The sequence below is a fragment of the Botrytis porri genome, assembly GCF_014898465.1.
Source record: "Botrytis porri strain MUCL 3234 chromosome Unknown BPOR_005, whole genome shotgun sequence".
NCBI classification, from domain to species: Eukaryota; Fungi; Ascomycota; class Leotiomycetes; order Helotiales; family Sclerotiniaceae; genus Botrytis; species Botrytis porri.
This window is the reverse complement of record NW_024066079.1, coordinates 2,749,211-2,773,254: the sequence shown is the minus strand read 5'-3', so window position 1 is coordinate 2,773,254 and position 24,044 is coordinate 2,749,211. Positions and strand designations below refer to the sequence as shown.

At 42.3% G+C, this 24,044-nt stretch overlaps 7 protein-coding genes across 7 annotated transcripts; 2 read left to right on the top strand and 5 right to left on the bottom strand.

Moving 5' to 3' along the window:
• Window positions 1–231: 231 nt before the first annotated feature.
• Window positions 232–3,364, bottom strand: EAF01_004485 (uncharacterized protein). The gene is made up of 6 exons (XM_038912739.1): window positions 1,815–3,364; window positions 1,634–1,764; window positions 1,455–1,584; window positions 1,041–1,404; window positions 930–991; window positions 232–875 (listed from the first exon to the last, which is right to left on the bottom strand). The coding sequence occupies exons 1-6, from the start codon at window positions 1,849–1,851 to the stop codon at window positions 601–603; spliced, it is 999 nt and encodes a 332-aa protein (XP_038772423.1). The 5' UTR covers window positions 1,852–3,364; the 3' UTR covers window positions 232–600.
• A 1,479-nt stretch (window positions 3,365–4,843) lies between these two features.
• On the top strand, window positions 4,844–5,933 carry EAF01_004484 (uncharacterized protein; the record flags this gene model as incomplete). Its single annotated transcript, XM_038912738.1, has 3 exons — window positions 4,844–4,892; window positions 4,946–5,807; window positions 5,864–5,933. 3 exons carry the CDS (start codon window positions 4,844–4,846, stop codon window positions 5,931–5,933), a joined length of 981 nt encoding a protein of 326 aa, XP_038772422.1.
• A 2,790-nt stretch (window positions 5,934–8,723) lies between these two features.
• Window positions 8,724–9,984, top strand: EAF01_004483 (uncharacterized protein; the record flags this gene model as incomplete). The annotated part of the gene is made up of 2 exons (XM_038912737.1): window positions 8,724–8,749; window positions 8,850–9,984. 2 exons carry the CDS (start codon window positions 8,724–8,726, stop codon window positions 9,982–9,984), a joined length of 1,161 nt encoding a protein of 386 aa, XP_038772421.1.
• Window positions 9,985–10,664: 680 nt separating this feature from the next.
• On the bottom strand, window positions 10,665–14,298 carry EAF01_004482 (uncharacterized protein). The gene is made up of 3 exons (XM_038912736.1): window positions 14,219–14,298; window positions 11,224–14,080; window positions 10,665–11,143 (listed from the first exon to the last, which is right to left on the bottom strand). Exons 2-3 carry the CDS (start codon window positions 13,850–13,852, stop codon window positions 11,088–11,090), a joined length of 2,685 nt encoding a protein of 894 aa, XP_038772420.1. The 5' UTR covers window positions 13,853–14,080; window positions 14,219–14,298; the 3' UTR covers window positions 10,665–11,087.
• Window positions 14,299–16,572: 2,274 nt separating this feature from the next.
• Window positions 16,573–17,571, bottom strand: EAF01_004481 (uncharacterized protein; the record flags this gene model as incomplete). The annotated part of the gene is made up of 4 exons (XM_038912735.1): window positions 16,573–16,592; window positions 16,641–16,710; window positions 16,769–16,930; window positions 17,455–17,571. The coding sequence occupies 4 exons, from the start codon at window positions 17,569–17,571 to the stop codon at window positions 16,573–16,575; spliced, it is 369 nt and encodes a 122-aa protein (XP_038772419.1).
• Window positions 17,572–18,009: 438 nt separating this feature from the next.
• Window positions 18,010–18,507, bottom strand: EAF01_004480 (uncharacterized protein; the record flags this gene model as incomplete). Its single annotated transcript, XM_038912734.1, has 2 exons — window positions 18,271–18,507; window positions 18,010–18,204 (listed from the first exon to the last, which is right to left on the bottom strand). Exons 1-2 carry the CDS (start codon window positions 18,376–18,378, stop codon window positions 18,010–18,012), a joined length of 303 nt encoding a protein of 100 aa, XP_038772418.1. The 5' UTR covers window positions 18,379–18,507.
• A 61-nt stretch (window positions 18,508–18,568) lies between these two features.
• EAF01_004479 (uncharacterized protein) lies at window positions 18,569–23,291 on the bottom strand. The gene is made up of 7 exons (XM_038912733.1): window positions 22,741–23,291; window positions 21,408–22,687; window positions 21,162–21,255; window positions 20,778–21,111; window positions 20,579–20,725; window positions 19,250–20,516; window positions 18,569–19,193 (listed from the first exon to the last, which is right to left on the bottom strand). The coding sequence occupies exons 2-6, from the start codon at window positions 21,515–21,517 to the stop codon at window positions 19,447–19,449; spliced, it is 1,755 nt and encodes a 584-aa protein (XP_038772417.1). The 5' UTR covers window positions 21,518–22,687; window positions 22,741–23,291; the 3' UTR covers window positions 18,569–19,193; window positions 19,250–19,446.
• Window positions 23,292–24,044: the final 753 nt, after the last annotated feature.

The following is a 24,044-nucleotide window of genomic DNA, read 5'->3' as shown; positions in this document are numbered from 1 at the left end:
ATATTTTAAGTTGAGATTTACATATTTTGATAAACCCTTTCCTCATCGGATATAAGATTTCTCTAAAATATATAGATTCCCAGTAACTTATGAAATATGTAATCTAGTGTATTTTAACATATGAGCAATACTCAATGTCATCGAAATTTGGAATACTCCCAGTGAAATATAATTCAACAAGAAGTACTCAGTATTGGGATATCTTCATAAATATCAATAAGTACCACTTCATTGAAACGTAATCAAAGTAAGGAAAATATCAATCACAAAATTGATGGACATACCAATGCATATATTTCATTGGAAAAATATTTTTTATGTTCAAATTGGTAATCTATGTTCAAAGAAAGCTTCGACATCAAAAGGATATCTGAAGCAAGTTATAAGGCTCAAACAGAAGCCGACGTAGCACTAGTATACATTTAAGCATCATTGAACAGTACTGTACTGACAGTATGTCGAGGAACTGACCTCGATCAATAGAGAGGAGATAACCCAACGCCAAGCACCATGAACTCCACCGCACCCATATACCAAATCATAAATCATCTCATCATGTATCCCAAAACCTCTATTCTATACGCCAATTTTCTATTCAGGCTACACGAGCGAATGGGACTCGATATTAACATCATCCTTTTTATCTCCCAAATAATCTATTTCCTCCTGGATGGCTTCAGGATCCGCAAGTATTTCTCTTGAATTTCTGTACTCGATTTCGTTGGGTTGTATAATCTTTGGGGTGGGACTATTTTTGACTTCGATGTATGGTTTAGGAGCTGATCGGAAAAGGGGTCGGAGAAATGGTATCGAGGACGTTATAATGACAGTACAGTTTTCCACTGCGCACCATATGATGTACCTAACCGAAGTGACTATTATGCTGATTAGATTTTGTTGTTAAATATATATAGGCTGTTTAGACTTACAGGTAATATCATCATTACTGCCCATTATGCAGTAGGTCCTGATGACGGCCGCGATAAAAGCACTAAGATAATTAGCTAAGTTTCGGGATCTTTGAGAGAAAAAAAACTTACAAAAGGCTGACTCCCAATAGAAATGACAGCAGAAGCTTCAGATGCATGGGAATATGAAGATTGATGACCATTGCAACCGGTAGAATTGTGAGAACGAGATCTGTCAAGGAACTGGATGATCCTTGAAAATAGCCAATAGCTGCTTGGGTTCCCATGGACCAACATTGATCTTCATGTCCAACACGATTCCAGTTGTAAGAAATATCGGAACACTCGAAGAATATTTGTATGAGTGCCATCAGATTTATGATGGCATTTTGGGCAATGAGAAAGTAGAGGAATCGTCTTATATTCTGCTGGTGTCCAAGGATTCGTAAGAGGTAAACGGCAAAGGATATTCTACCGAGTGTTGGTGATATGATACCTGCAAACGATTTAGCGATGGATGAAGCCGACAATTTGAGGATGACTTACCGAAAGGCTCTCCGATAAATTCAGCTCTTATAGCCATCGCGGCTTGTGTCTCGGTAAGAAACATAATATGTCTCCCTAATCCAAAGGATATACCCCAAGTATTAAGTGATATATGACAAATGCCAGAAATCTTAGGATTTTGTTAGTGTAGTACTAGAAAAAGGGAATTGATCACATACCATAGCAAGTATAACTAAGAGATCCTCAAGAGCAAATGCGAGATGGTACTTGGCTTTGGCGATCAATCTCAGCATTATTAATATTCCGGAAATCCCGTATAGGGGCCAACATATTAGGAGTAATCGGGACCCTAAAATCATTTAGTATTGTAAACAAATCGATGGCTTTCAAGGCAAATACCTATGGAAACATCCTCAAGACTGCTTTTTGACTCCATGAGGAAGGTGTTTTATCAGGAGACGGAGGAATATTGCTTTGTCGTGATGCGGATGCCAATTCAAGGGTATAAACAAGCAGTCATGGTAGATAGAGAATGAGACAATATTACGATAGAATCAATTTGGTATGGGGATTGAAATGTACTTAGATGTAGTGCCAATCTTTGCCAATAATTTAGGGCGGTTCTACTAAGACGTGAAATAAAATCAGATTCCTATGCCAAACCATCCATGAAACACGTAGAATCTTCCAAGCAAATTCGTAAGGCTATCCTGCTGGAGGAAATCTTATGTAATTATTGCTCATGTGAGACAATTAAGATACGAATATAGCTTGAGACGATCAACGTTGCAAAGGTCTGAGCGTAACTAATTATGCCATCCAGGCCATCCTCCTAATTGTTTCCCCACGAAAACAAACTTTCAGATTGAGACCCAAATTTGCAGGGCATAATGACGTTCCAGGGCATACAACATTAGATATCTCGATGACATCGCTTGCAAAGTTTATGAAGTCGGGTCAGGATTTTGTATATGATATCTTTCTGCATGAAATCACCAGAGAGGCGTAGCATTGCTACTAAGTAAGATTTCCGTCGAACGATCTCAAGTTCATGCCAATGATATATCATAAACAGTAGCAAATAGTAAGAACGCAAACGGGACTTCTTGTTTGGAATAAATGAATCAAATTGATTAGACACCCCCGGTGATAGTACCAGCTGTATATCAGCCAGGCGATGCTGTTGCTTAATCAGGAAGATTTGTGAGGATGGACTTATTGGATGAGTCTATGCTGTCGATCGTCAACAGGAACAATCATCCCAACTATATTTTGAAAGGTCATTCGAACACTGGTCGCAAATTTAGAGTTGCATAGAGTGCTTGGACAGGTATTTAGATCGAAGCATTCGGAAAATTTTCCTTATCTGGACAAGCTCCAAGAAGACAAAAAACTTTATATATAGAAACCGAATGAAAACACAATGAGAGATTTAGATGACTATCGTCGATAAGAGCAAATCAGAAGTGCTGGAACTAGTACACTCGCCTACTAAGACTCATGTTTCACATGTTGTGTGAGCACTTCGCAGGCTCTTCTTGTTACCAGTGAAGAGAAGACAAAAACATGACTGTGGCCCAGTAACAGAGTAAGGCAAACTTTGCAATCAACGGGAGAAATCTTCAGACAACATCTGTAAGTGCGGCCGACTCCCTCATAGAACCACTCAGTTGATGATCGATCAGCATTAGATCAGGGCTTCACATTACTGCCGTGTCTGAACAGTTTCCAAGAGTATCGAACTGAGAACTTAAGTTTGAGAGCTGCACTGATTCAATCAATGTTTAGGTGGCTTTCAAGAATTCCAACTTCCGAAAAGTTGGAGGAAATTGTGTTGGGAAGAACCAACAACAATTTGCATGCAAGCACGATAATCATGGGCCAACGCCCCAATTCCGAAACCGGTCGGTCACGTGATAAAACTTTGATTTTCCTCTCTAAGCGCCATCTTTCAGACCCTGGCCTGCAGTACAGTATCGCCAAAAGGTCACAAAGGATGACTTTCTGGTCATTCAAATGGCATCAAACTATGCGAAGCGAGCCAATGAAGAGATGTGCCACACTCTTGGAGATACCCTATGATACGATTGCTCAATTGCTCGCAACACATCACCTCAGACGGCACTCCCACGGCAAAGAGGTGTGCATACACGATTGACGGAGATGCAGCAACATCATTTTCCATCTATCTTCTTTACTGGAAGATAGTAGATCCATTCGATAAACACGTGCTTTAACATGCGATTCGCTTGCTATTCCCTATCATCCCTCCGACGTCATGCTTTCGACATAATTCATAGGGATTTCAACAATTGGTCTTGGGAATGGGGTGATTGTGTCCAAGTGACCACTTGATAAGAAGATTTGCACAGCCACCTAAGTTCGTGACAGGTTTTTTGAAATTACCGATCGACAGATCTACACTAATGATTGGTCGGCCTTACAGCCACACTATTTGATGACATTAGAGTAATTTGCGCCACACATGCTATGACGACTTTAGATTAGGTTGGCATTTATGGGGCATTACATAGTCCGTACGAGCTGACCTACCAAGTTCATTCAAGCAAGAATCACGACGAGGAAAGTTGGTTGGGGGATGGAGATATGTAGGAAGGTTCCTCGAGTTGGTAGTTGTGGCATTGACAATGGTAGTGTCCACGGGTGGCTTTATGGGATGGCAGGATGGCAGGATGGCGGGAATCCCAAGTACCTAAGTAGTGGCCTAAAACTAAGAAGCTCGGGAGGTAGACAAGTAAAGAATCATGGTAATCTTCAAAGTGACAACCCCCAAGCCCACAAAGCTATGAAAGTAATAAAAGTAGCTGTCTACCGGTAGTCCATTTCTTGTGCGACTACCTACCTACTACTTTACCCTTTTTTTTTTGACAGTGTGGCATGGCCCACTCTGACTAATTGAGAATCTGATAGGGCACAACTTGCGAGAACTTAATCAATTTAGCTTAGCCCCTTACAGAAAAACCTGAAAGTTTGTTAAGAAACGGGGATATGCGGGGTGAGGAGGTCAGGAACAGGTGAATATGCTTACTTGCATGCTTTGGGTACAACTATTCCTTGTTATGATGGCAGCAAGATGATCTTACAATTCCCCATTTCCCGTTCCCTTTCTCTTTCAAGCGGGGAAGTGGAAGTGGGAGTGAATTCTTTGTTGGATTGGAACTTTCCCATACCTGGGTACCTTCCCTCAATGTGACGTCACAAACAGGTTTCTTGCCTCTCGATTCATCGGTCCTGAAGCATTTGAGGTCTTCGAATTTATTATATAAGGATTGTCTTCTACCTCCCATATCCTCCCTCTTTCTTTTATCATCAACAAACAAAGAAGCAAACAGAAATCAACACCAAATCAAAACAAATCACAACCACTTTCTACTTTAAACCCTCAAATACCATTTACTACATTCAAAATGACTGGAGAATCTACTGTACAAAAGGTCAAGGATGTCCTTCACATCGGTATGTATTGCCTCTATCCTCTCATCTAGGACACCTCGATCTAACAATCTCAGGTTCCAACAAGGACAAGGACCACACCGCCACTGGCACAACACACAACACTACCGGTACTACTGGCACCCACATTCCAGGTACCACTCACAACACCACTGGTACCACTGGTACCCACATCCCAGGTACAACTCACTCTGGCCATGCTGAGGGTTCTCACGGACCTCACAGCTCCTCTGCTGCCAATGCTGCCGACCCAAGAGTCGACTCTGATCTAGACGGAAACCGTCTTCCAAACAAGACCTCTGCCGGTTATGGTACTCAAGATGCCGCCTATGGCACCACTGGTACCCACACTGGTACTCACACTGGTGCTCATACTGGTGCTCATGTTCCAGGCACTACTGGTCATCAAGGTTATGGACACACTGGCACTACCGGCACTACCGGTACCCACATTCCAGGTACAACTCATACTGGACACTCCGAGGGATCCCACGGACCTCACAGCTCATCTCTTGCCAACGCCGCTGATCCAAGAGTCGATTCGGACTTGGATGGCAACCGACTTCCTAACAAGACTTCCGCTGGTTACGGCAGTGGTCTTACTGGCTCAACCGGTACTCACACTGGAACTCACACCGGCACTCACACCGGCACTCACACTGGTACTCACACTGGCAACACAATCGGAGGAACCGGCTTCGGTGGAGGAATTTCCCACAGCACCAACGCTGGTCCTCACAACTCAAACATGGCCAACGCTGCTGACCCAAGAGTCGACAGCGATTTGAGCAGCACTGGTAACCGCCACGGAGCTTCTACTGGACACTCTGCATTCGGTGTTTCCGGCTCCCATGCCACCCCAGGCTCCGGAACTGCTCAGAACACCGCTGGTCCACACAACAGTGACATGTTGAACAAGTAAGCATAACTTCACCCCAAAGTATTCATGAATACATGCTAACAATACCCCACAGAGCTGATCCAAGAGTTGATGCCGACCTTGATGGTTCCAAGACCTTGGGAGGAAACAAGACATACCATTAAATCACATGTACAATAATACCCTTTCGCTGAAACCGACATGAATTTGCGATACCCGAGGATTGAGCATACCCGCGTAACTGGGGAGCTTTTTTATCTTCACACGATTGTCAGTTTCGGCTTTGGGATTTCTTTTATCGGCATTGATGGATGGAGGATTAGGATAGGAAAGGATGGACACATGGGAAACTTTTAGTTTTACGCATGAATTTATGTATTACGAAATGATAATATCACTTCTTGAATAATTTGTCGTTTTGATTTGTGGTGTGATTGTGAAATTGAGTGATTAATAAGTAAGGTGTTTTTCATGATTGTTTAATGGTGAATATGGAATGATCAGCTAAAACATATATGACAATCATTCAGTCAAAGCCCCTTCTCACTTTCCAGCTTCGTAGCTCTACTCCCTCACCAATATACCATTATCATATCATCACAATCACGAGCTTTACTTCCTCCCTCTTAACAAAATTTTGTGGCAAAAAAATCTCAATTAAAAATTCGGTAATAGTCTGGATTGTCGCTCTTCACTACTTCAAAAACTACAGCAACATTTATCACTTCAGGATCTAAGTCATGAGATCCAGCGATTCCGAACAGAAAGATGTGCTGCCCATCTATGATTTCTCTTACGATTTTAGAGGTATATAGACCCAGAACATCTATAACCCTACCTGAGTTACCATTACTAGGTACCTATTTCCCCATCCATCATCTACAAAACCCGTATCCAAACCCCTGAAAAGCAAAAGAACATAAACTTAACGCACCGAAGAAAAGAAAATATTGTATACAGTCACAACTTCTCAATGGGGAACAGTATCATTTAGTCTCCGACTGAAAAATTGCCGGACAATTTAATAAATAATGACAGGCAGGGAGATTTTTTAGAGGTTCTACTAGTATCTAGGTAGGTAAGGTTAGTTGATTAAGTGTGGCTAGCATATTGGTTTTAGTCTGAGAAAAGAAAAAGGTGGGAGCTAATGTTAGGGTGGACGCTAGGAGGGTAGGGGTTGAGGCTAGGTGTGAATGGAGCTAGTGATTTTTGGGGGGAATGGGGAATTGTGGAAATACTTTGAGAAGTTTGTGATTAGGAGATTAGTTTATGGGTTGGAATTGAGGAGGTGGAATGTTGTTTGGGTTGTTTTGCTGATGAAAGTGGTAGTTGAAGGATTTACGCTTGCTGGGAGTCCTGTTCGAGGGGTGATGAATGGTGCTAGTGCCCAGATATGACTTTGCTACAAAGCGGTTTAGTGTTATAGGTTCTTTCAATAATGATCAAAGGGGCTCGGTAGGTAGTGCTAGATCTGATGAATTCAAGGGAGTAAATATATTTGTGAAAGTTCACCCAAATTCCATAGTCCGTAATTTTCTTGCTAGCTAGGCATGGATTTCAGCAACGCTGTGAAGAATACAGGATTGTAGAGGATTACTATCGTTTATCAATCTTGAATAGGCTGTTCTTCTATTCACATGTAGTACAAAGAAGATACATAGCATGTCAAGATATCAGTACGGACAGAGAAAAGCAAGAATACTTTCTATACTCCCGATTACGGGCTGCACCCGGATCGACGCAAAAGATACAAATACTCAACGCAACAATCTCGAAGTGAGAGAGATACTGGATGGAAGCGTGACGACAGTCTCCTAGCGCTTTCTTCCTTCTCTTTAGGAAGGCGTAATCGCTAAGATTGCAAAAGCAAACTGAATCAACATTAAATTCATCACAGTCTCCGTCACTTTGATCAACAACATGATATACGGCGGGGTATTTACATACTACTCATGACCTAGATTATGGCCGAGAACCTCGAACTAGAATTCTAACAAAGTTTTCCAATGCCGACCCTGTGGCAACAATGGGATCCTGTATATTATGTTTCAATTACTTACATCTCAAATAGAGTGCCATGTTTTTGTAGTTCCGCGCTCCAGATGCTGTGATCACTTTGCGTGTCTTTCGATTTCAGTTACTTATTGCACTTTTTGGTCTACCACATGCTATGCATTCATGGATTCAGAAAGTGCTCTCAAAGGGTCTAAACCAAGCTGGTGGGTTTGTGCTACAAATCCTGAATGCAGAACTTTATGTTAAGACGGATGAAATGGAAGAGTTGCACTAAATCTGATCGTAGAAATAGTTATACGGCCTATATCTTGTATTATGATATTACAATAATTAATCTTAGAGCCATTTTCTGGATAGGGGTAAAAAGGAGAGGGAGCGTTCACTTCACTTACTGAGTGAAAGATAAACAAATAGGAGAGAAGGGAAAGGAATTTTATAACAGGCTCTAAAACAATGTGTACAACGCGCTTCATACTGAAACTTTCTAAGTGTTAATCTCGGAAGATACTCATCCTCGTTGTCGATATATGTCTAAATCGCAACACTTTATTAACCTTGCATATCTTATCAATGACCTGACTGAGCATTCACAACTTATTTTCGGGCTATAAGGAGAACATGCACCTGTATAATTCCATCTCATCGTTACGTTCTTTCCTCAGTAGATAAGAAGGATTGCTGGTCACTGGTTAGTTCCTACCTTTCGATATCATTGCAAACAGCATTCATAATAAATCTCTTGCACTTCTCGTCAATGTAACCACAACAGAACATTACATCCAGTACATCAGTAGCATTAATTACATCCAAGAACATTCATTTGATCATTCAATTATCAATATCAATAACAACAAGTAAGTCATGTCCGTCCATCTCTCTGGGAAGATAGAAGATTACGTCGATGTTGATGAAGGCAGGAAGAATTACAACATCTAAAAATGGTACTTTTCCAGTCTTCCAATAGGTATGTACTCTATAACCCACCCTCTCATAAGGGGATTCGCTTTCGGGCCCTCCAGCATTCATCTATTTGGATACTTGCCTTTCCTAATCCTCACACCCAGATTCTCCATTCTTCCCATCAAGCACCTCCCCGATGCCGAAGACGAAAACGATTCTCTCCTCCCTCCCACATCACAAATCTCATCCCCAAAACGTACACCTGCACCACGAAACCCTCATTCCCACCCCTCCGCCCGCCAGCCCTCCCTCGCCAAACTCCCACCATTCCTAAGAATCCCCCGCGAATTGCGCTGGATGATATTCGACGCGCTCGTAGCGTCCATTACCAAAATCGATATTAAACCCTCGTTTATCGATACATTCCACGCATTGCGTCTCAGCACCAAAGGACTTCGAGAAGAAGTTATCGGATGGCTAAGAAAAAGACCCGATGTGATCAATGCATTTCCCTATGGCTGTTTTATCCCGCAACGCACCACATTTATTTTGAAAATCGACGATCACTGGAAAAAAATCGTCAAGCACAAGACGGTTTCTGGGTCCCACGTAACATTTAAGAGTGGTCCCAAAAATAAAAAGACAAATGACAATTCGCAGTTCCCCGAAACAAAAGCCATCAAATACATGAGTCGAGAACAAGCATGGTACAGTTTCTGCCGCGCATTAACCCCGTTACACATGACGAAAATGCATCTCAAATTCGAGATATCTCTCCCGGAAGAACTCGCACCGACGAGTCACGGCAGCGGATTGAGTGCTCTTCCACGCGAAGAATTATTCCAAGCGCTCGCCGCATCGCGATATCAGGAAGGAGCATGGGCATCGCAGCGGGTGTATCTACAGGGGACCCTGGATCAACTAGCGAGTTTGTATAAAACGGATACGCTGGCGCAAATAGGAGATATGGTGCACCTGGTGCAGAAAACGGAATTTGATAAGGAGACGTGGAGGTTGTTTCGGGATCAGCAGTGGGAGGTGGATGATTATGAGAGTTTGTCGTATCCGTTTGATGCGACGTATTGGGAGGATCAGAAGTGGAGGGTTTGGGGGAAGGGGAAAGGGAAGGAGGTTTATGAGTATGGGGGGAGAGTCATGGAGGCGGTGATTGCGTCGGCGGAGGAGTTGAGGAGGGGTCCAAGTTTGGAGGGTTGGGCTTCTGTGGTGTCGGAGGTGGATGAGGAGGAATTATTTGTGTCTAGGAGGGGTGAGTTAGGGGGGAATACGGAGTGTTTGTGAGGAGGGTGAGTGTGGCTGTGGTTTGGGTTGAATAGTATATAGTGGCTCAGTCGGGGAATTGAATGAGACACAGCGTTGAGGTGAAGGTTTTAAGCGAAGATTTGGAATCTTGAAAGAGGGATGAATGGATACCTAGGTACTTTACAGTGTATACCACAGCAGTAGTATTAATGATGAATGATTAGATAGATACCTAGTCTGATAAAATCATATACTTAGGCAGACTCAACTTGAGATGGGTTCATGTGATACTTTGTGAAGAGGTCAGTATAAAGAGATGACTATATCATCATCTATCAAATCTAATCCATATAAGATTTTGGATACAACTATAGTAGCAGGACGGTCTCAATGCCGATGTTAAATCCAAATCCGCATCTAAAAATCGAATGAGTAGACTTACTTTATCATACTCTCCTCTTCTCTTCATCTATCTCCAACCGTCTCCATGAACCAACAATTATCCAACATAACAACATACCAATCATATATCCCACACTCCAACAGCACTAAACACAGATACCTACCTCCCCCGCCATCTCAAGTTCCGAAAGAGCCGAATAACGACAACAGAAGACGACAAGTATAAAGAACTCCATGATAGATACATGACCAAAGACAGCGAGGACTACATTGCAGAAACCAAGATAACACTACCTATCTCCTTAATATACACACCACAACTGACTCACATAAACCAGTCCCAAAGACTTTTTAATTCTCAAATTTCCCAAGATGAGCACTCAAAAACGGCAATCGACTGAACAAAATGGTATTTATCACTGCAAAACTAAACTTTCCTTCATGACGACCTAAGCCATCCATCTTCCAAGTAACCTCTTTACTCTACCCCATCATTTCCTCTCTCTCCACGATCACCCCGATCTTTTTACTACATCTTCCCCAAATCCTTCTATATACAACACATTCATCCATACTTCTTCCTCATTCACTTCTCCCACCATCAACTTGATTCCTTAATTCCCTTCCTTCTTCTCCCGTCCTCCCGTCTTTTATCAACATTTTTTTAATCTTCGGGCGCAAAAACACACGGAATTCAAACTACCTGTATGCATTTACTCAAAGGACCGAGGCTTTTGCATTTATTCAAGTGGGATGCCTTCATATTCCGCGAATCCTAATGCGAGGTTCATGTTTTCTATTATAATGTGAGCTTCAGTTCTTTCATATAAGTGCAAAGCATGATCAAGAAATTTTGAGGGAAAAAAAAAAACTTACGCAAACATTGAGTTGCGGCTCCCTTTAACAAATTATCAATAGTTGCACAAACAACCACTCTCTTGCCACTGCTATGTACTCCAAATCCACCAATCTCTACGCCATGCTTTCCACTAATATTCTTAACACTTGGTGCTTCTCCAGTAATCTTGACCAATTTCTCTCCAGCGTAACGCTCTTGGTAAAGGTTTCTAATATCTCTACTAGTCATCTTCTCTTTCAAAGGAATAGAGATAGAGTGATGAATACCCTGGAACCAGACTGCAACGTGAGGAATAAAAGCAACTTCAACACCTAATTGGTTGCCAATTTCGCGTTCGTGAATGTGATCAGTGAGAGAATAAGGAATGATGTTACCAGTAAGGTTCTCAACATCATTCTTTGGGGATGGTTTGGTACCTGCTCCAGAGTAACCTGATACACCGAAGATAGTTGGTTGACCACCAAGGAATGGTACCAATGGAGCAATTCCAAGTTGAGCTGCGGTAGCATAACAACCTGGGTTGGAGATTCGAGTTGCCTTGGCAATATCGGATCTGTTGACTAATTCTGGAAGACCATATGTCCATTTACTGTCAAATCGATAATCCGCAGAAAGATCAACAATGACACTATTTTGAGGACCCTTGCCCTCGTTGACTGCATCAACGAAAGGTTTGCAGACACCGTTTGGTAGTGCCATAACCCAACAGTCAATTTCACCATTTTCTTCCATTCTGCGAACATCTTCTGGAGAAAGGTTTTCATAGGTAATATCTCTCTTCTCATAACCCTTCAACTTTTGTCCAGCCAGCTCTCTTGATGAGACATGTCTGAGATCCATGTTTGGGTGAGCATTAAGGAGACTAATCAACGCTTGTCCAGTGTATCCTCTGGCACCAATCAAAGCAACCTTGGCGGGCTGGGTGTTTGATGAGTTTTGCTTGCCAAAAGGAGGGTTAGGATTGGTAGTTGTAGCATATCCTCGTCCTGATGTAGGGAAGCGGGAAGTTCGGGAAGATTTGACAGCAGGTCTACGAGCAGAAGTAGAGAAAGCTCGGGCTTGTTGCCTGATACCACCCTGACCAGACATGGCAGCACTCATTCCAGTAGCTGCTCTAGCAGCACGGTGAAGCCGTGCCTCAAGGTTAGCATCTCCGAGCATAGATCTACCGTGAGTGGCAAACTCAGTCATGAGGTCCTTGACTTCATTACCATCGGTAATTCCATACCAGAACATAACCTCTCCATTCTTAGACAAGCTACCATCAGATTTATCAAAGAACCAAGTCAGATTTTCATCGTCCTCCTTGACAGTCCAAACCAGCTTGCTGTGATCCTTCTTGATAGCAGCGAAAACATTGTCAGCAACGTTGGTCAACCATCCAGCCTTGGTAATAGTAAAAGTGGCCAAATTAGAAAGAGAACTTGGGGACTTTGGAGGAAGAACAATTGCAAGAGCATCCATGGGCTCATCGAAATAGGCCTTTAATTCCTTGTTCTTGAGTCCGTCAACATATCTGTCAACAGTAGCTCGTGCATCCAAACCTTCACGATCCCGTACAAGAACATCCTTCAACTTCTGGATATCCTCGAACTCGGAAAGAGCGCTGACAGTAGCTAATTTGTTGCCTCTTCGGATCAAAGTTCCTGCTCCGGTATCGGTGAACAACTCTTTTTGAAGATCAGCTGGGTGAATGATAGCAACACTGGAAGATCTTGGGAGAAGGTCAAGCAATTGCTTAGTCTCCTTGATCTTCAATCTAGTACCATATCTGCACCACCATTGTGACATCAAAGAGTCATATTCCTCATCGAGGTTGATAGCAGAAATCTTCTCGTTGGTATCGGCATTAAAAAGTCCTCCCTTCTCAGACAAGTAAACAATCTTCAATGGCTGTAATTCTCTGGCAAGTTCTCCAGCCGCAACATCAGCATTGACGTTCAAGACTTGACCTTCAGGAGTCTCAGCCATAGAAGTCAAGATTGGCAGACATCCCGCATTGATAGCAGCTTCAATTGGACCCTTGTTAACCTTGTTAATTTTGCCAACCAAATTATATTTCTCCTTGTCCAAATAATCCGCACCGAAAACACCAGAGGTGATTGGTCTCGCTCTCACTCCCATCTCCTCCAACTTCTCAACCAACTTCAAGTTCTCCTCCAAGAACAGCTTTCGCGCAACTGCCAATGTCTTTCCATCTGTAACGCGAATGCCCTCTTCGAATTGTGGTTCCACACCCGCATCCTCCAATAACTTATTCAGTTGTGGTCCTGCGCCGTGCACAACAACTGGGAATAGACCCACATGGTTGAGGAAGGCGAGGGCAGAAGTGAGAGATTCGAGATGTTCAGTAATAATCGCACCACCAACCTTGATAACTGCGAATTGTTGAGAAGACACGGAGCTGAAATGCGAGAGATATTGTTGAACTTCGCGCTTGGAGCCAATGTTGCTGAGTAGTTGAACAACCGTCGAACGAGTTGAAAAACTATCGGTAGCAGGCGCAGAGTATTGACGTCTGGAAGAGAGAGCTACGGCGGTGGTAGCTTGTGGGAGGGACCTCACAGTTGAAGAGGAAGGGAATTTGCTAGTCGCAGTGCGTGCTCTTCGCGCAACGATAGCTGCTCGAGATCGAAGTGCCAACATGATGGGTGGGGGGTTAGAATCGATATGGAGTGGAGATTAGTCGGAGTGAAATTTGTTGAGGACAACAAACTCTGCCTTCTTATAGCTTCTTCTGTGCAGAGCTTATGAGAGAGAAATTCGATGCAATTCAATGCCACACAACCGTCTGATCCGAGAGTTATCTCATGCAAGGCGCGGAGGATTCGATGTTGGTTGAGCGAGGGTGCTATGAACTGAAAATAACGCAGACTAGAGGGATATAAAGTGTAAGTGAGTCAATTCCTTTAATAGCTTTGTAAATAAATCTCTCGCAGTCTTCTTCCCAAGAAAGAATGAAAGAGAACAATCAAGATGAGCCTGAAGACGAATGAAAGTTATATATCATACCTTTCCTCAACCTTCTTCACAATTTCCATGAAAATGTAAGTGGAAGTAGATAATACTCATCAGCTATCAAAAATGACAGTCATAGTTCCCAAATGCTCTGGTAATAAATTCAATCTGGATTTCACCCCTCAGGGATTGATTGACCTTGTGCCTTGTGAAAATATAATGTGGAGAAGCGCCGATGTTCTACGATTGGTTGAATTTCTTGAAGTGGGTCGGATTTTCAGATTGTGGAAGATGATTGGTTAGATATGGACTCTTGGCATGAAGAGATACCCCACATCGAGAAGTTTTTTTATTCCATTTTATCGTGTCAAACTTTTCTCTTAAAGCTTCAGACTTCACTTGATACACACGTGCCATCCATACATAGCAACAAAGGTGCGGGATATTCCCTTTGTTCCCTTTGGTGTGAAATCTGGAGGTGCGTGGGATGAAGGGGAAAAGTCTTCAATGTGCAGACTGTAGCTAGTAAGGTGGTGGTAGTGAATAGTAGTAGTTAGTATAATAGTAGTGGTAGATAAGAAGAACATGTTATTAGGTCGTGTTAATCCATGGTAATAAAAGTCAATATGAAAGTCAATATGAATATGAATATGAACATGAATATGAACATCAACATCAACATCAACATCTAGAAATCCTCCAAAAGTAGGAACCTAACATCTTGATACAAACCATTCAAACACCCCATCCCAAACCCATCAGTCAATCTATCATCCCGTCCCGTGCCCCAGACATCAACTCAACTCCTCTCATCTCCTCCCAACTTCATAATCTTATCAGATCCGCACTGATCTCGATCCATCAACACCAAAAATGGCCCTAACTCACCCTAGGTAACTCACCCTAGGTAACTCACCCTACCCACCCTCACACCACCATTTCGTACTTCATATCCAAGTAAGTAACCGTGGAAACGCCAGTCCCAGCTTCTAGTACGTACCTTGTATCCATTTTACATATCCTCCCATTCACTCTCCCATTCAAAACTGCGATATGTAATCTTATTAACCTTATTTTGTGAACCCAAACTCGATACACACTCGAGTACCAACTACAATTCCTCCACTGCGCTATCCAGATACCCAGGTGCCCAGATCTCGGAAGTCGACCTACCGGTACCGGAATCAATTTACCATAGACACTACACTAGACTCATAGCAATTCTCTCATTCAATCCCGCTGTATACATTATACATTATACGTCCATTACATCCGAGCTCCTGAGCACTCATCACTCGTCCTTCACCTCCCAGTGTATCCTTACTCATTACACCTTTCACTCATCATAAATACAACTCTACCTAATTCCTTTATACCTGAATACATACCTCATAAACACATCCTCTACAATTACTTCCCTTCTCTCCCATCCTCTCCCATCCTCTCCCATCCTCTCCCATCCTCTCCCATCCTCTCCCATCCTCTCCCATCCTCTCCCATCCTCTCCCATCCTCTCCCTTCCTCTCCCTTCCTCTCCCTTCCTCTCCCTTCCTCTCCCTTCCTCTCCCTTCCTCTCCCTTCCTCCCCAAATCTCTACCTCATAAACCTCACTCAAACCCATATCTCCACCAAAGACGCTGAAATTCATAGACACATAGTATTCCTCAAATCCTACCCATAGACCTAGATCATAATGATCACTTCTTTCGATAAGATCTTACATAGATAGTCCTAGGCCCTGGTGCTAAATACAGTATTGACATTGAGGAGCCTACATTGTAATTGTTACAACGCTTGTGCTCTGGTTCTCTTAGCTAGCAGTGAGTGGAGTTGCATGCATACCTACTTTCTAGCAGTACGAATGTACTTCATTCATCATCAATACCTCACCCTAATCAACAATGTTACATCTCACTCACTCACTCACTCACAAAACAATCCACAAACACAGATATAAAAAGTCATAATCTCTCCATTCATTCAATTACCATCCACCAAATACTACAAGATACCAATCCCCCTTTCGAGCTGAACAACCCATTCATCCATCTTCATGTTCGTAGTCTGATTGAAGATCGTTGATCAGAAGCCAAACCAAGTTAGATCATAAGAAATGGATTAGAGGGTTCATCAAGTCAAACGATATCAAAGTGACGCCTTCATGAAAAAGAGGAAGAACCGATCGTGTAAAAAAATCTCAAAAATCTCAACTCCTGAATCGTTAAAAGCCCCTTCGTTGCCCTCTTAGCTTTGCAGGTCCCTCATGCAAAAGCCCAAGAGAATTTGGTGTCAAGTGTTTCGTTCCATGAAAGTCCGTACAAACATTCATGTGTCTTTTCTTTCATAATCTCTGTACCCAAGTATACCGTCATTCAAGTCCGTTTTCCCATTCTTCGTTCGTACTTAATTTAATGCTTGGTAGCAACAACTAGATTCTCGTTAATGATGAACCCATGAAATGGGTTAAGGAACTTACCAGCAGGAACTACGATGATAATGATTAAGATGATAATGCCTGCAATCAAACACATCCTCATCTTCATATCCTATGATCCCAAATATTAGCTCAGCCCCCTCATTTTTTAACTGGAAATCGTCATTTACCTTCCACCACATTTGTTTGCGGACTCTGTTAGCTCCACGACGAAAACCTTGCGCTGAAACTGCGAGACTATCGGTTTTATCTTGAAGAGAATCTAAATGAGCACCACGTTCCGAGACCTTGTTGATGTTCTCGCGCATTACACCGACGGTATCATCGATAGTCTAGAAGGGAGTAGAGGTCAGTCAAAGCACTACAACATAAAATCAAAATGTTTTCGAGTTGTCAAAGTTGTCTGGTAAATTTGGAGCCCCTTTGTGACTGAGAAAGTTTTGCCAATTACACATCGTTCTCAGCATCTGAGAAATTGTTGCTAATAAGTATAGGCGCAACCACCATATCTCCGGTCTTTGGAATGATTGTCGGCCAGATATGATTTACATCGTAACTCGAACTGGCGGGCGGCTAAAACACATGCGCAGCGAAACCAACATCATGTAATTGATCGATGTCTGCACAATCTACACCTCTTCTCATCTCGCATTTCGAGGACATATCTCCAAATCGTAACTATCGAGTGCAATATCTTTATTCTGTAGATTGTTGATGCTTATCGCATGGTCGGTCGGTCGCAAAATCGTCATATGCATGATGATGACAGGGTGACAAAACTCTCCATCAACTCCCGAGACACAAAATTCATCGACAGACAACTTTTCTACCCGTCGGAAGATTGTATATCACTTACAGCTTGTAATGCCGCCGTCCTCTGATTGCCTCCTGCTTGTTGAGATCCTGCACCTGCACCAGCAGCTCCTCCGCTGGGAATATAAGGATCATATTGAGGTTCTCGGTGGTCCGCCATTGTGTTGTGTTTGTGGGTATAGGTATTAATTTGATCGTAGAGAGGTCGTAAATTTTACTTTTGCTGTTATTGAAATGATAAATAGCTCAGCAAGAGTTCGTGTCGTGAATAAATCGAGTTGGGGTAGGTATTTGTTGTTATTGTTTTCTTAGAGATGGAGGAGGATGTAAGTGATGGAATAATGAATGGCTTGAATAAAGTTCGGGTTCTGGAGCACGTTTAGAAGCGAAACAACTGAAGGCCCAAACGTGATTGATCTTTGCCAAGAGGCTTTTCAAGGTTAATGGTTAATAGTTTGCTTTCTTTGAACAGCAGTGAATCAAACTCAGTAATCAATTAAATTCAATTGAGTACCTATCTAAAGAGAAAATGAAGATGAAACAATAAACAATAAACAATAAATCATACAAAAATAAGAGGGAGAGGCGTACAATTTATTTAGGTTCGAGTTATTGAAATACGAACGGCTTCATCGGAATCCGTTCTAATTCCAGTTGCTTGCCAACCTAACTGTCTACGCAATTCACGATGAGCCATCCTGCGCCTACTCAATCTACACGTGATACACCATCCCAAACCCTGTCGTTGTAAACCTTGGAATTCCGGTGGCTCTCCAGAGTCAAAAGAAGATGGCTGTGTCACAGTGGCGAAACATTGAAGATTTCACAAAGTCCTCAAAGAAACGAATGCGGAACGTACTTGAATCCGATAATACGTTGGTGCTGCTATCAGTGCTGTCAATTCGGTCAATGCGACTCGTCCTGTCGGGTTCATATTATATTTCGGCTTGACGTGTTTGATTTGCATACGAAGTAGATTGGTAAATTTATTAAACTGGACAAGTTTGACAGACCCTTTCCCCCGGATTTTGATTCATTCGTAACATACATACCTAGGCTGCAATTTGTAATCATCATACTCGTATTTGTTTGGCAGCTAAATCAAGAGCCAAGATTCATGTAACCTACTTCAAGTGGTAAATGGGAAACATAATAAAAGTTAAATCTCGTGAGCATTAATTGAACTATTATATACATAATCTAGACGCCCGCCTCCGTTCATCGACTCGTAAAAGGTATCAAAAAATAAAAATAAAAGAAGTTAGTAAAACCTCGCATCACCAAACCGCCCATTTCATAAACACCTCCTTGAACACCACATCTCCAATCTCATTGCCTCTCCATAAAAACTAGAAACGTAGTAGTAAAATCGAAATACTTTTATCCCAATTCCCCTGTGCCCCAAACCCCCAAAAACATCAATCATCCCACAATCCATTCTTTACCCAAGCTGTCTGTCGTGTAAGATGTAAAAGAGAAAGGCAAATATGGTATAAGGAGACAATGGAATATCATCAACAGAAAAATGGAAAATATGAACACGAGAATGTCGAAACAAAGAGAATAAATGCCGTCATTCATCGTGAGAAATCGTGGGAAAGAAGAAAAAGAAGAAGTAGAAGGAGAAGAAGGAATAGAAAATAGAAGATCGATAGATAAAATTAGAAATAGGTAATGAATAGATAAAGAGCAATAAAACATCAGCATGAGGATAGTGAGTTATGCCGCACATTGGCTGATTGAGTGATGGTTTTCGATATCATGAGATGAAAATACAGAAACCTATAGATCGTTAGATAAATGCAAACTTGGACATGAAGTGAATGTAATCCACGTACCATCGGAATTACTTTAGGTTCTCTATCGATTATCGAGAAGGAATACCAAAAGAACATGGTGCAAAAAGCATCGAGACGTTGCAGGAAAAGACCAAACACCCTTTGAAGAAAAGCGGACCATACCAAAAAGACTTGCAACTCAACGTTGGGTCTTGATGACATACTAGCAAAGACCTCTAGGCTATGCTTCGAGTAAATCAAGACGAATTCATAACAAACCCTCGCTCTGAACCACGTTCCCACAGAGGTGGTGAAACAAGAAGAGACCTTCGTCTTGGTCGTGGAGATTGAAGTATGGGCGTTTGAATCTCCTCGTACACTGTCGGCGACATCAAATTTATATCATTCAATGGCAAAAATGTCGATTTCGTCTTAATGGGCCCTATTTCCTCGGAATCTAACAGCATCTGTCCAATACTAGCAATTTTTAGAGCATCCCATGTGCCTTCGCGTCTAGGGCCTGCTTCCCTTAAGATAGTGACCGCATCTCTCCTTATTTTTTGATCAGGACACGCGTATATCACAACAAAAAGAGAAGGGATAATCCCCGCATCAAAGACGAATGTCTTCAAAAATCGAGGATCGGAAACAAGCTTTTGACTGAGAGAGATGATTTGACGGAAGATGGGAAGGAAGTGATCGGAAATTCTGTAATCAAGAAAGACTCCTTGACCCATGAGTTCTATCCCAAGAGCCTTAATCTGAAGAGTGGTGGCAGCAATATAATCTGCATTGCCCGAAGGAGATTGTGCATAAGAAATGATTGGCTGAAATGCTCTTTGCCAATCTTGAAAGCTGGAACTGAACTTAGGAAACTCGAACCCTGTAAGGATGGGAGATGATGCTTCCGGGTGAAGCTTCTGAACTCTTGAAAAGCTGATTGCCAAACTTTGAGGAGAAAGATCCGGTGACGCCAAGCGCCTTTGTAGGTCTGCCCTTGGTATCTTCGGGAGAGAGTGGTATAGCACATGTTCTAAATGAACTTCGGCTTCTGCAAGGTTGTCCAGTTGTCGAGGAATGTCCGGTTTAGGTACATCGGTTGATATGAGATCAAGGACCTTGTCGCTCAATGAATCTGGATCATCCGGTCGTGTCACGATCGCCAAGGCAAGGTGGAGATACGCTGTAACAATTTCATTTTCTACCAGATCCGGCGCAGGAGAGCTCAACAATGGATTGTGGTGGGGATGACTTGAAATTAGTTCATGATGGTGCATCATCTTAAGTGCACTATAAATGTGTTTGTCGGCCAACTGAGTGTTGCCATCTATCAGATGTCGAAATCAGTAAGTGTTCGACAGAAAGGCTCAAAGAGAAAATGGAGCTTACGAAAATTCTCAAAGCAAAATATAATGATAGACACAAGTAAAGGTACACGAAGAGAATTTTGACTCGTTCGGATCAGGTTACGAAGATACCGAATGGATCTTCCATATTGCTTCAGAGCGTATCGACGGTGCATCTCTACTTGATCGGCTATATCATACGGCGATTAGCACTACATTATCAAGTATTCCTTGGGACTTACAAATCCTCTTGAACCCAGATTCGCCTTCTTTCGGATCCATGCATTTCGAGACTTTCATTGCTTTGCTCAAAGCAGCGATTGCGGTGGCAGCATGCCGGACAGACGTATCAGTATGACAAGATTGAAGGATAATAACGTTGAACAGTTTCTTTTTAAAGCCTCCGGCGAGCTCAAAAACGGTTTCTTTACAGAAGAAATCAAAATATTGAGCTTCTTGCTCGTTACCAAAGTTCAACACGGAGATACTGAGTGGTATGGAAAACGGCGGGGACTCCACGACTTCTTGAGATATGCCAGTAGATATAGTTGGGCCCATTAGCCAGGCTGGCTTATCCTGAAATTGGTATTAGTATTGCCAGATTAGAAGAAAGATTGAAGACATACCTTAGGACTGAATTCGTAGCCATCACACTTCCTGCCAAAGTTTATACATCGCATGCACGATGGTTTGGCCTCATCACATTTGACCCTTCGCAGCCTACAATCGAACGAACTATTAGTAAATAATCCAGTGGGTATCTTTCAACATAAGAAATTCCAGTATGATGAAAGAAACCACAAACTTCATACTATCAACATCCAATTGATCATGTGGATCAATCGAATATCTCAGTCACCACTTTTACTCACTTGCAAGTGGTACACCCTGTCTTTGACTTCTGCCTACACGCACGTGTCTTCCTAAAAGACAGTGGAGATGGCCCTGCTAACGTGATATCTGAAGAGAAACTCATTGCCATCTTGAGAATATGGCAATGATGAGAAGTGAAATGCGAGAATATGAAATAGCCAATCAGAAAAGACGAATGGTGTGAAACAAGATACTAGCCTAAGAAACAGGGCTAGGATAGGAGAGAAAGGGAGGAACAGTGAGAGAGGAAGCTTGGGGAGATCCGAGACTTCTAGACGCGCGCAAGATTCCAAAGGAGAGTAAGAGATTGAAGTCGGCGTTAGGAGATCCGGCTCCTTGATGAGGAAATCAACTACGTGTATAAGTCTGCGGCGGTAAAGATAACAGCGGTGAAGATAAAGATGATTCTTCCATTGCTATATAGGGCTGGTGGTGGAGATGAAGTACTCCACGCGAATGTGTATTAAAAGCAGTAATCATAATGCTCATTGTTGATGATACTAACAAGGTGATGTTGTTGGAGTGTGGATCCCGAGTGTTATATTTTTTGACACTATATTTAAAAATAGAAGTGACCGAAAATGTAAAGACAAGGTTACGATTGGCTGGATTAATATTCAATAATTAGTGACCAATATATCTTCCAATCAACAGAGGTGATTCTATTTCGAAAGTGTCGTAATCCTTGAGTTATCCCTAATTAATCCTTGCTCCGATCTTATCTTCTCATCAAATCCTAAGGTTTCCTTTAACGCGCGACGGTGAGGATAGACGATTCCGTGTGCGTGCGTGCCTTGCATGAGATATTTGCAGAATCCTTCGAACATCTGTAAGGTTATTATGTGATCTGTCCAGGTGTGCCAAATTAACCAATACCACTCGATGGGGGAGGGGAGATTGAATCCCATTTCTATTTGAAGATACTCATACTTCGTACTCATTCATGAGAGACGAGGCTGAAGAATCCCTTCTTTGGGATTTGGCGCGCTGGGAAGTTGAGAATCATCGTTTGTAGACGCATCAATCATCCGTATCGAGGTAATGATCCAAGGGAATGAGAAGTTCTTGAAGGATGCCAAGGACCCGAATACGTGCGGGAAATGGCGATACCAGGAAACGGCAGATCTTGTAGGATCTCTTCATATCATTCCTCACTTCGCCCACTAAGAATAGAGATCCATCGTATATTACTCCGTATGTCCTCGCATGCCGGGGCAGTCCGTAGGGCTTTCAACCTGAGAGTCCTCGAAAAGATTTGGTGCCGCAAAACCAAATAACTCTTCAACGGGTATGGATAAGCTAAGGATGTAAGAAGGTAATCTATATTAATACCTTGACTCATTTCCAATCTCTCAAATGTCAGATCCTGCCCATTGATCATTGTTGATGTGCCACTCCTTCTATATAAGGTCGTCTTCCTTTCTTTATTATTTTTGGTGTGTTGGCTGTAAGATGTCGCCATGAGTTCCATATGATGGTATGCCAAACGATCTAGCAAAACCAAGGTCCACAGTGAAAATGATGATCAAGTATTGGAAGAGTCGTGCAATCATCACCGGTCAATTTATGAGGTATGAAGGAAGTCGGCCAAGCATGAGATTAATTCGAAGCCACAGAGCCACAAAGCCACCTCGCTGCCGCCCGAGGATTGGATTCATGTTTGATCACATGATCACATGATCAATGATCAATGTTCAATCACGGTATGAAACAAATCTACCAATGGCCACACGAACGTTGAGCACAGAGGCTGTCATCTCATTTATGCTCCACTAAGTTTCCATACAGAAATTGCGAAATGCAAACAGAACTTTATTTCGACCGTCGAGGTAGGTACCTGGGGTAAGTTCGATCTAGAGCAGAAAGACTCTTCTCTTCTAGCTGAGACAATACGACCGCCACATCACGTTAACTTGACTATAAAGTGATTGAAAATAGAATTAAAGCTGGAAATTCTTGGAATCATCATCATTCTGCCCATGCCAAGTCAACCATTATTTATTTGCCTGGGCATTATGCGAAGTCCACCTGCACCTGCACCTGCACCGGTTGTCTGACCAAAGTCGGTTTTCCGTGGTCATTGAAATGACTGAAATGACTGAAATGACGGAAATGGTATCGAATGATTCGGATTGTTGAATTGACCGAATCACTGGGTGGTGTTGGTAGGCTGCATTGATGAATTACCTAGACGGGTAAGTAGGTAGGTAGGTAGTTGATGGAGAGAAGACAGAAATAATTCATTCATCATCCGAATAATCACAACAATACTGGTACGGTAACTAACTAGGTACCAGATAGATAGTACTTGGATGGATATGCATTCATCCATTTTCTTTTTCTTTTCTTCTCTTTTCTTTTCTTTTCTTTTCTTCTCTTACCTTACCAAGAAATCAAATACGAGGGCTTGGATGGAATTTCTTTCAAACCTTTCCGGACTGATCGGTACATATTCTTCTTTCATCGAATACAACCAAGTTTAAGAGCCGAGACTCATAATTCTCCACAACCTTCTTCTTATTCCACTTTCCCAAGTGTGCTACTCACGAATCGGATTCAATGCTGTACCGTTAGTATGGATGCTACTTTACTCAACTCTACTGCACGGTACTTGGTTTAACTAAACTCCGACGAAA